Source organism: Babylonia areolata, chromosome 32 (genome assembly GCF_041734735.1).
Source record: "Babylonia areolata isolate BAREFJ2019XMU chromosome 32, ASM4173473v1, whole genome shotgun sequence".
NCBI lineage: Eukaryota > Metazoa > Mollusca > Gastropoda > Neogastropoda > Buccinidae > Babylonia > Babylonia areolata.
Window position 1 is genome coordinate 13,748,915 of NC_134907.1, and position 12,500 is coordinate 13,761,414.

A 12,500-nucleotide genomic window follows, 5' to 3' on the forward strand; every position below is an offset into this window, starting at 1 on the left:
AGAACGGAAGTTTTTTTTTTTCTTTAAACATAAATAAAATTACATGCAGAAAGTGTGGTAGACACAGACAGATATAGCAAAGACAGTGAAAAAGAGAAAGAGACCCCCCAAAAAAGGAGGTAAGGCGTGGTTTCGACCAAAAAAAATAAACACATTGTTTCTCTCTGTCAAAACGAAAAAAAAAAAAAAGTTTTAAAAGGGAGATAAGAAAAGTCTAATCACACATGACACAACACCATTAGATGACGTCGACGTCTAAATGGCGTCGCATGCACTTCCCCAACATTCCGAGTAAAAGGAAAGAAAAAAGCAAGGAGGAAGAACAGGGGAAAAAACATACATAAAAGGATTCAGAATCGGCCATTTTTCAACAAGGCGAGATTCTGACGTGATGTTAACGAGATTCTCCATCATTTTCCGCTGGTGGTTCTGATAGGCTTTGTGTTGTGTCTTAACCACGTGACAATGAGAGGGATTGGGGGTACGGGGGAAGGGGGGCGGGAGGGGGGGGTACGGGGTGGGTGAGGGTGGGTGGCAGAGGCGAAGAGAGATAAGAGACAAGGAGAGACAGACAGAGACAGAGAGAGACAGAGAAAGAAGAACATAGAGAGAGACCGAGAGAAAGAGGGGAGAGAGAGACAGAAGACAGAAAGACAGACAGTGGCAAGGACAGAGACAGACAGAAGAGGAAAAAGAAGAACAATAAGAGCAAGAAGAGCAAGAAGAGGAGGATGTCCTAGGAGGAAGAGGAGAGAGACAGAGACAGACAGACAGAGACAGACAGACAGAAAAAGAGAGGGGGGGGGGGATAAGGGGGAAGGAGGGAAAGAGTTCCCCAATGAAAAACAAAACAAAAACAAAACAAGCTAATGGATATGGAACAAGATTTATTAGTCTAGGCTGCATATACTCTCGCTTTTTTTCGCTTTTTCTTCAGTATTTTTTTTTCCCTTTCTTCCCATTTCTTCTTTCTTTTTTTCTTTTTGTTTCTTCTCCTCCCTCCTACCGCCCTCTACATGTTGCGCGGACACACACACACACACACACACACACACACACACAGTGAAGGGGGGGTGGGGGTCTTCGTCGATCCCCGACGGACGAACCACACACATTTCGCGCGGAGACACACACACACACACACACACACACACACACACACAGTGAAGGGGAGAGTGGGGGGGGGGGGGGGGGAGGGTAGAAAGATAGAATGAACGAACGAAATCTACTGCCTTCAAGCTGTACAACTCAAAAGCTGGAAAACGCCACCAAACATGACGTCACGTTACGTCACGTTGTAAAAGCAAGTGCGTCATCTGCTTCTTTTTCCACTTTCATGAAGTGCAACTCTTACGTTCAATTGTATCAAGTGGGTTTTTCATGCATGAGCGGTTTTTTGTTTGTTGTTTTTGGTTATTGGTGTTGTTGTTGTTTTTCCAACCCGCCGTGTAGGCAACCATTCTCCGTTTTTCGTGGGTGTGCATATTTGGTATGTTCTTATTTCCATAACCCACCGAACGCTGACAAGGATTATGGGATCTTTAACATGCGTACCTGTTCTTCCGCGTGCGTATAAATACAGTAAAGAGGGTTCAGGCACTCAGCATGTCTGCACGTCTGTTTACCTGGGAGATCGGAAAAATCCCCTGCCCCCATCCTTCACCCACCAGTCGCCAAGAACCAGGATTAGAACCTGGGATCCTCAGATTGAAAGTCGAGCGCTCTAAACCACTCGGCTGCTGAGCCGACCAGGTAGGCTAGGTGTTCCAAAACATAGCTGTCCTGTCAGCCCAAGGAAAACAGTAGCAAGCCATGTAAAAACATCTCATTTCCGTGATGCCAAAGATATATGACTATAGGACAGGCTTTGTATCTCACACCGGGAAGAAAGAGAGAGAGAGAGAGAGGGGGGGGGGGGGGGGTATGGGATGAGGACCAAAGATGGAAAGATAAAGAGAGAAAGACAGGGAGGGGGAAGAGAAGGGCAGATTGATGGAGGGACAGGGATTTGTCACATTAGGAAGATTCACAGACAGGGGTAGGTAGGAATACACGGATAGAGGGATATCTAACATCAGGCAGGGAGAGAGAGAGAGAGGGGCAGATAGTGGGCCGAAGGGAGGGACAGACAGAGGGATATCTAACACCAGAAAGAGAGATAGACAGAGACAGACAGACAGACAGGGGTAGATAGGAATACACGGATAGAGGGATATCTAACATCAGGCAGGGAGAGAGAGAGAGGGGGGCAGATAGTGGGCCGAAGGGAGGGACAGACAGAGGGATATCTAACACCAGAAAGAGAGATAGACAGAGACAGACAGACAGACAGGGGTAGATAGGAATACACGGATAGAGGGATATCTAACATCAGGCAGGGAGAGAGAGAGAGCGAGGGGCAGATAGTGGGGCGAAGGGAGGGACAGACAGAGGGATATCTAACACCAGAAAGAGAGAGACAGACAGACAGACAGACAGACAGGGGTAGATAGGAATACACGGATAGAGGGATATCTAACATCAGGCAGGGAGAGAGAGAGAGGGGCAGATAGTGGGCCGAAGGGAGGGACAGACAGAGGGATATCTAACACCAGAAAGAGAGATAGACAGAGACAGACAGACAGACAGGGGTAGATAGGAATACACGGATAGAGGGATATCTAACATCAGGCAGGGAGAGAGAGAGAGGGGGGCAGATAGTGGGCCGAAGGGAGGGACAGACAGAGGGATATCTAACACCAGAAAGAGAGATAGACAGAGACAGACAGACAGACAGGGGTAGATAGGAATACACGGATAGAGGGATATCTAACATCAGGCAGGGAGAGAGAGAGAGAGGGGCAGATAGTGGGCCGAAGGGAGGGACAGACAGAGGGATATCTAACACCAGAAAGAGAGATAGACAGAGACAGACAGACAGGGGTAGATAGGAATACACGGATAGAGGGATATCTAACATCAGGCAGGGAGGAGAGAGAGAGAGGGGCAGATAGTGGGCCGAAGGGAGGGACAGACAGAGGGATATCTAACATCAGGCAGGGAGAGAGAGAGAGGGGCAGATAGTGGGCCGAAGGGAGGGACAGACAGAGGGATATCTAACACCAGAAAGAGAGAGAGAGACAGACAGACAGACAGACAGGGGTAGATAGGAATACACGGATAGAGGGATATCTAACATCAGGCAGAGAGAGAGAGGGGCAGATAGTGGGCCGAAGGGAGGGACAGACAGAGAAGGATATCTAACATCAAGCAGAGAGACAGAGACAGACAGACGGGGTAGGTAGGAATACACGGATAGAGGGATATCTAACATCAGGCAGAGACAGCGAGAGCGAGCGAGGAGAGAGAGAGAGAGAGAGAGAGAGAGAGAGAGAGAGAGAGGGCGGGTCAGGGGGGGGGGGAGGGACAGAGGGATATCTAACACCAGGAAGAGAAAAAGACAGACAGAGGTTGAAAATCGTCATAAACAGATACTAAGATAGGTATGAGACAAAGAGACAGAGATGGATGCACAGAAAGAAAAAACAGAAAAATGAAGGAACAACGAAGAAAGAAAGTAAAACAATGCAATAAAAGAAGAACAAAAGGAGAATAAAAGAAAGGAAAAGAAAGATATAAAAATTCTGAATGAAAATAAAAAATCATAAGAAGACAAAACAAAACAAACAAACAAACAAAAAAAAAACCCACAAAAAAACACACTGAGACATTTAATTTCCGAAAACCCATCCCACCCTCTCTTTCCATCCATCAAACGGCGACGTTCTCAAACAGTACAGATTGAAGCTGTTAATCAAAAGTGTGCAAAGAAATAGAAACGAAAGAAGAACACCCCCCCCCCCCCCCCCCCCCCCCCCCGCCACACACACACACACACCCGCCCCGCCCCCACACTAACACACACACACACACACGCAGAGAGAAAAAGATCTTGTAACTTTATAACCCTTCTATATTTCCACTGGCAAAAGAAACAATGAATAAAGACAAGATAGAAAGAAAGACAGAAAGAAAAAGAAAAAGCAGAAGATAAAAAAAGAAGTTTTCATCAAAATTTAGATAATCGATGTGTGCGTATGTGTGTGTGTGTGTGCGGGGTGGGTGGGCGGGGGGGGGATGTGTGTGTGTGGGCGGGGGTGGGGGTGTTTGCGTGCGCGCATGTGTGTGTGTGCGTGTTGGGTTGGGGTATAAAGAATAGGGGTAGGGGGCAAGGTGTGGGTGTGTGCGTGTCTGGGGTACGGGGGGTGAGTGTGCGCGCACATGTGTGTGTCTGTTTTTTATGTGTGTGCGTATGTGGTGGTGGGGGGGAGGTGCACGTGCGGGGAGAAGGGTGGCATAAATAGGGGTAGACAGAGAGAGAGGTAGGGGTGGGTGCGAGGTGACGATAAGGGGATGGAGAAGGAAGAGAGAAAGAAAGGGGTGGGGTGGGGGTCGGGGGGTTAGGGGGTAGGGGTACCTCGTATCTCCCAGTCCTTCCATCCCCCACTGTCTGTGGCTTGTAGGGTAGTCTGAGGGGCGCAAGAGCCGAGTGGTTAAAACGTTGGACTTTCAATCTGAGGGTCTCGGGTTCGAATCTCGGTAACGGCGCCTGGTGGGTAAAGGGTGGAGATTTTTCCAGTCTCCCATGTCAACATATGTCCAGATCTGCTTAGTGCCTGAACCCCCTTCGTGTGTATATGGAAGCAGAAGATCAAATACGCACATTAAAGATCCTGTAATCCATGTCAGCGTTCGGTGGATTATGGAAACAAAGAACATACCCAGCATGCACACCCCCGAAAACGGAGTATAGCTGCGGGGTGAAAACGGTCATACACGTAAAAAGCCCACTCGTGTGCATACGAGTGAACGTGGGAGTTGCAGCTCACGAACAAAGAAGAAGAAGAAGAGAAGAAGAAGAAGTATGATAGTCAGTCAGTTAGTCATGTCTATGGTCATGTCTATGTCTATGGTGAGCTGCAACAAGGGAAGAGATCACACGGAGGTCAGAAGAAGCGCTTCAGAGATACTCTGAAAATCTCTCTGAAAGCGTTTGATATCAACCCTGACTCTTGGGAGGAATCTGCAGTGGACCGTGACAAATGGCGCGCTGCTGTGCACAAAGGCGCCAAGTTGTGCGAGGCCAACAGGACTGCTGCAGCTGTTCAGAAGAGGCAGGCCAGAAAGTCACGGGCAAACAAGCTCCCTGACAATGATATGCCTGTCTTTGTCTGCCCCAACTGTCAGCGAACATTTCGCGCGCAGATTGGACTATTCAGCCATCTGCGCATTCACAGATAGATTCATGAGCATCCTCCCCCCCACCCCACCACCACCCTTCCCCCATCCCCCAGCTGGATGACAACGATGGTCATCATCGATCTCGATGGACACACCACCACCATGTCCTACGATGACCATCAGAACAGCAGAGGAAGCAGCTGCTGTACCGACTATCCTGGCTAGAGGTGGATTGTAGTAGAGAGTGTCTCGCTCAAGTTACATCCCCATTCTCTTGGCCAAGAGAGAGCAGGTATTTGGAATGAACTTCCTCTTTCGCTTCGTCAGGTCTCCGCACTCAGCTCTTTCAAGTCTGGCCTTGAAACCCACCTCTTCACAAGATAGCCTCCCTCCCCAACCTCTTCCTTGTCTTCAGTTTTCTTCAGTTTTAGAGTTATGCATGCTTGTGAATGACTGGTGTGAAAGCGCTTAGATTTGTCTCTGCACAAGATTCAGCGCTATATAAATACTATTAGTAATAGCTGACCATGGATAGAGTATATCCGACCTAATGTCTAATTGGGCTGTCTGCTTGGACCAAGCAGCGTCTCTGTCGCAGCGGTCACGTGTGTAAGCTGATACTGGTCTGCTGGCTGCCGTACCTTTTCTACGAGCTCGCTTTTCTGCTGCAGCAGCTGACAGTTTGTCCTCACCAATTCGTAGCTGATTCTTGAGAGTGCTTCTCCATCTGTTGCGGTCATCTGCAAGGTTCTCCCAGGACTCAGTGTTGATCTCAATCGGCTTCATGTCACGTTTTTATGATTATTATTATTAAGAGGGTTTTAGCACAGTCGGCGTTGGGGATAATAACAACAACAACAGCAACAACAATAATGATGATGATAATGATAATGATGGTAATATCCACAATTTTCGCCTCAAGACGAAATAAGTTGTATTCACAAGGTATGGACGTTCACCCCGTCAGTTACACACAGGAGTGGAGGGGAAGAAATGTGGATATTGCCCTAATAATGATAACAATAACAGCAACATGAAAACAATAATGATAATAATGATAATAATACTGAGGAGGAGGAGGAGGAGGGGTGAAGGTGAAGACAGGAGGGAAGGAGTATGAGGGTGGGGGTGGAAGTGGACGAGAAAAAACCCAACAAAATAGAAAAAAAGCCAGGTCCAGCCGTTACCCCCCACCCCACCCCCCCACCCGCCCCCGCACCCGCCCCCTCCACAAACACACATCCTCTTTTTTATTAATTCTTTTTTTTATGTAGAATGTTTTCACCAAACAACAAACCATTGTCTCTCATCCCCTAAGCCCACAGACTTTCCAGCAGAAAAAAACAACAACAAACACTACCACCACCACCAACAAAAACCCAAAAAGAAAAACAAACAGACATAATGTTTTCACCAAGCAACAAACAGTTGTCTCTATTCTCGTAAGCTTACCAACATTCCAACAGCAAAAACACATGAACAACACACACGCACACGCACACACACACACACACACACACACACAGAGAACAACAACCAGATATAATGTTTCTACCAAGCAAACAGTTGTCTCTAATCTCCTAAGCTTACCAACATTCCAACAGGAAAAACGCATGAACAACACACACACACACACACACACACACACACACACACACACACACACACACACAAAGAAGAAGAACAACAGACATAATGTTTCCACCAAGCAACAAACAATTGTCTCTAATCTCCTTAGCCCACGAACTTTCAAACAGGAGACACACACACACACACACACACACACACACACACACAAACAAACAAACAACCACCAGACATAATGTTTTCACCAAGCAACAAACAGTTGTAGGTAACCTCCAAAGCCCACAAACGTTCCAACAGAAAAACAATAAAACAAGATATCGTCACCTAAAACGGTCAGTGGCATTTGCAAAACCAATATTCTGCGTTACGATTCTGGTAGATTAATGAAAAAAAAAAAAAAGCATTCCGTGCAATAAGTCATTGGTGTAGTCGTGCTGTGGTGTGAGTGTGTGTGTGTGTGTGTGTGTGTGTGTGTGTGTGTGTGTGTGTGTATGTTGTTCATGTTTGTTTTTTTTTCCTGTTGGAAAGTTCGTGGGCTTAGGAGATTAGAGACAACTGTTTGTTGCTTGGTGGAAACATTATGTCTGTTGTTCTTCTTTGTGTGTGTGTGTGTGTGTGTGTGTGTGTGTGTGTGTGTGTGTGTGTGTGTGTGTGTGTGTGTGTGTGTTATTCGTGCGTGCGTGTGTGTGTTATTCGTGCGTGCGTGTGTACACATACGTGTACGTGCGTGATAGACAAACGGATTGACAGAAGGGAGACGGAGTTGGTGGGACATGCATGTTTTCTTCTGTTGGTGTTTTTTTTTTCCAAACACTTTTATTCAATTTTTACATTATTAAACACACATAAACATACACTAGTGACTATACACAGACACAGACACAGACACACACACACACACACACACACACGAAGAAACAAAAAGAAGTACTACTACAACTACTACTACCACTACTACTAACACAACCACAAGAACATGCTGGCAAAGATCAATGAATCAAGATCAAATATAAGGTTGCCGGGTGCGGTCTAAGGAATCCGATAGATTGTAGGTTGTCAACCTCACAATATTTAACACATATATGGCCATACTTTTAAATTGCATAGTAAGGTCATTTTGGATGACTGATGACTTGCGCGATGAGTTTGTTTAAAGTGAAGAGGAGTTGCGCAACGTCAACCTCACTCTCTCGTCCGGGTCCACCAATTTCCAGTGGCAAGACTAAGTCGAGACGACTGGAGGATGAGCACGGATGCAGTGGATGACCAAGATATCCTTTCGGTGTCTCATCTTGCTCTCTGCACTCCACAGTGCGTTGCTGTAACCGCCTTCCTCTCCGTTGAACCGATAGGTTTCTTCCGCAGATTCTGCCGGATCCAGACTTCGCATGCATGGGTAGACACACCCCGGGGGCCAACTGCGTGTGGCATGCACACAGCACAGTGGAGCTAGATGGCCGTCGGTGGCTCTCCTCAGCCAACGCCCTTTTATGGATCTCCATAAGGGTGTCTAGCCACCCGCCTCACCAGTCCTGGAAGGGAGCGGTGGGAGTGCCGGTTTAGTCGCCGGCAACCCGACCCTGAACAGGTTGTACTGGATTACAGGTTACCAGTAGCAGATCTAATGACCTGACCTGACAGACAAGGACAAGAATTGCATTTCCTCACTGTCAAAAAGAAGAAAAGAAAGAAACCCTGCACAGTAGGTTCCAGAAATCATCATCAGCTGTCCTCTTTTTAAAAGAGTAGCCCTTCAATGGACACTTGAAAAAACGAACATGCATGACCAAGGGAGTCAGTGCAGAATGATGAAATAAGAACTGAAGGAGAACGGCTATACATGGTGGGAAGCTAGCAAAGACAGCACAGGACAGGCAGCAATGGGAGTATGTGGTGGCAAACCACTGTGCCACAACAGGGCACAAAGAGAATTAAGTAAGTGAGCCATCACACAGATTGGGCTGATAGCAGGGGAGAATTACTAGGACAGAATGAGCAAGAAATTATATTCTATTGTAAGATACAAAATATACTAATAACAACATCAAAACTGTATAGACATAATATATATTCCTTATTTGGTTGGTTTGTTTTTTTTCTGGTTTTTGTTGCTGTTTTTAGGGGGGGTGGGGGGGTTGTTTTGTTTTTCAATATCCGTAATCTGATAATTTTTATTGACAGACATTTTATTTAATGTTTGCTTCCGAACTACATTTCCAACATTTGCTCAAAAAAAGACAAAAAGAAAGAAAGAAGGAAAGACACCTTTACAAAGATTAAGATTTTTTTTTAAAGCACAGAGGATAAACTATTTTTTTCCACATGATCTCTGATCGTAGACAGTGTTCAGAACGTAAACGTCATATCAATGGTAAGCTTATGGACCTAAACACACGCACGCACGCACACACACACACACACACACACGTTGTCTTGGGAAGGAAAAAAAACACAACAAAAACCCACCACTGATTGTACTCGTACAGCCTTCCGATGCCATATACAAACATAAAGATCAACCTAATGACGTTGGGGAGAGAAAGAATTTTTTTTTTTTTTAAGATATAAAAAAACCGGGTCATACTCTCTCACCCCATACATCCGATGATACTCAGAACAAAACAAAACATTCTGGAAAACACAACAACTCCCCAAAACTCAAAAACGTTGGTTCTCGAGGTTGCCAAATGTCTTCTTCTGCATGTGCGTTCGTGGGCTGCAACTCCCACGTTCACTCATACGTACACGAGTGGGATTTTTACGTGTATGACCGTTTTCACCCCGCCATGTAGGCAGCCATACTCCGCTTTGGGGGGTGTGCATGCTGGGTATGTTCTTGTTTCCATGACCCACCGAACACTGACATGGGTTACAGGATCTTTAACGTGCGTATTTGATCTTCTGCTTGCTGTATACACACGAAAGGGAGTTCAGGCACTTGCAAGTCTGACCTGGGAGATCGGAAAAATCTCCCACCCTTTACCCACCAGGCACCGTCACCGGGATTCGAACCCGGCACCCTCAGATTGAAAGTCCAAAGCTTTAACCACTCGGCTATTGCGCCTGTCTGTCAAATGTCTTCGGCTGGTCGTGAGCTTGCTTGCCGTTGCAAACAAAAACATCTTCGCCTGTTTGAAACACTGCCATGCAGTCCCCTTTTTTTCTATTGCAAACACGCCTTCGGTGCTCAACAAACCTTCAATTACTTTCGGTTTCATGGGGGTGTGGAAACGTGCGGACAGATCCATACACGCTCCGATCCTCCACATCTGCTTTGAAAATGCAGATGCCGTACCTTCAGCCCAGCGCGCTGGTCTGGGACTTGTTGGCCTACCCTCCATTGTATGATTATGTAGGTATGATAGTCAGTCGTGTCCGACAATGACCATCAGAACAGCATAGGAGGCAACTGCTGTCCAGACAATCTGGGCCTGGTTTTGATTTTGGTGGAGAGTGTCTTGCCCAAGTTACATCCCCCCCCCCCCCCCCGCTCTCTCTCTTTCTCTCTCTCGGCCAAGAGGGTTTTAGGACAGTCGGCGTCGGGATGGTTCCCAAAGGCCAACCAGCCCCCAAGGCTGTGCAGCACTGAGAACTAGTGCAATTTTGCCTCCTAGTTTGAGAGACATAGTCCTTCACAAAAGACTAAACTGTGAATGACTTCCCACTGCAATGGAGAAACCATTGATAATACAGCAATTAGTAACGTTAAAATAACATTGGATCTTGGTCTCTCTCTCTCTCTCTCTCTCTCTCTCTCTCTCTCACACACACACACACTCATTCACTTACACACACACACACACACACACACACACACACACACACACACACACACACACAGAGTCGCTCTCTCTCTCTCGTTTGTTTTTTGTTTTAAACAATATTGATCGTAGCTTCAATATCAGAAGATAATACAGTTTAGAAGGGTGGTACTTTAAAAAGAAATCATTATTATTATTATTACGACTATTACTTTTACCATTATTAATTCCATTTATTTTATCTTTTTCATGTAATCGCAAACAAACGAAAACTGGTGTTTCTTGTGAGTGAGTTAGTAAATGACTGAGAGAGAAAGAGAGAGAGTGTGTGTGTGTGTCTGCGTGTGCATGTGCGCGCGCGCGCGCTCGCGAGTGTGTGTGTGTGTGTGTGTGTGTGTGTGTGTGTGTGTGTGTGTGTGTGTGTGTGTGTGTGTGTGTGTGTGAGTGCAGGTGCGTGCGTGGGAGTGGGTGTGAGAGTATTCAACTTCCTTGTTTTAAAGAGAAATTGATTGATGAATTGACTGGCTGATTGATGTATATTGACTGATTGATTGGTGTATATTTTCATCTTTATTTTGTTTTTATTTCATTTCGTTGTTGTTGGGTTTTTTTCAGTGGACGCAGAAAAGTGGAAGAGACAGTCTCTGCTGGGCTTTCACGCCGCCAGAGGATAAAGGTATTCCTCTTCCTCCTCTACCTTTCTTCTTCCTCTTCCTTTCTCTTCCTATTTCTTCGTCCTCCTATTTCTTCCTCCTTCCTCTTCCTATTTCTTCCTCCTTCCTCTTCCTCCTCTACCTTCCTCCTTCCTTTCTCTTCCTATTTCTTCCTTCCTCTTCCTTCTCTCCCTTTCTCTTCCTCTTTCTTTCTCTTCCTTTCACCTCTTCCTTCCTTCTTCGTCCTCTTCCTTTATCCTCTTCTTCCTTCCCACTCCTCTTCCTTCCTCTTTCTCCAGCACGTATTTCCTTTTCCTCCTCGTCTTTTTTCTTCCTCTTCTTCCTCCCCCCTCCTTCTCTCCCTTCCTCGTCCTCAACCTCTCCCTTCTTCCTCCTCCACCTCTTCCTCCTCCACCTCTTCCTTCATCCTCCATCATCATCTCCCTTCTTCCTCCTCCACCTCTCCCTTCTTCCGCCATCATCATCTTCCTTCCTCCCTTCCTCCTCCACCTCTCCCTTCTTCCTCCATCCTCATCTTCCTTCCTCCCTTCCTCCTCCACCTCTTCCTTCTTCCTCCTCCACCTCTCCCTCCTTCCTCCCCCTTCTTCCTCCTCCACCTCTTCCTTCTTCCTCCGTCCTCATCTTCCTCCCTCGTTCTCCACCTCTTCCTTCTTCCTCCTCCACCTCTCCCCTCTTCCTCCTCCACCTCTCCCCTCTTCCCTCTTCCTCCTCCACCTCTTCCTTCTTCCTCCTCCACCTCTCCCCTCTTCCTCCTCCACCTCTTCCTTCTTCCTCTCCCCTTTTCCTCCTCCACCTCTTCCTTCTTCCTCCTCCACCTCTTCCTTCTTCCTCCGTTGTCCCTCAGCTCTTCCTCCTCTTCCATTTTCTTTCCTCCCGTGGACACAGACCAGCAGGGTGGCGCGTTGGTCCCGTGGTCAGTGCGCTGAACGTTCGTGCTGTGGATGTGTACTGTCCGATCCTGGGATCATCATCATCATCCTCTTCTTTGTTCGTGGGCTGCAACTCCCACGTTCACTCGTATGCACAAGGGTGGGCTTTTTTTTTTTACCCACCTCATGTAGGCAGCCATTCTCCGCTTTCGTGGGTGTGCGTACTGGGTATGTTCTTGTTTCCACAACCCACCGAACGCTGACATGCGTCTTTGATCTTCTGCTTGCTGTATACTCACGAAGGGGGTTCAGGCACAAGCAGGTCTGCACATACGTTGACCTGGGAGATCGGAAAAATCTTCAACCCTTTACCCACCACCAGGCGCCGT

The 12,500-nt window shown here is 46.8% G+C and overlaps 1 protein-coding gene across 1 annotated transcript in view; it reads left to right on the top strand.

Annotated features, from left to right (window-relative positions):
- The window catches only part of LOC143276573 (uncharacterized), a 77,087-nt gene that overhangs the window by 43,198 nt on the left and 21,389 nt on the right, over window positions 1–12,500 (top strand). Inside the window, exon 4 of the mRNA XM_076581163.1 lies at window positions 11,184–11,244. Coding sequence (XP_076437278.1) covers window positions 11,184–11,242 — 59 coding nt within the window. The 3' untranslated portion in view covers window positions 11,243–11,244. The remainder of the gene's footprint in view (window positions 1–11,183; window positions 11,245–12,500) is intronic.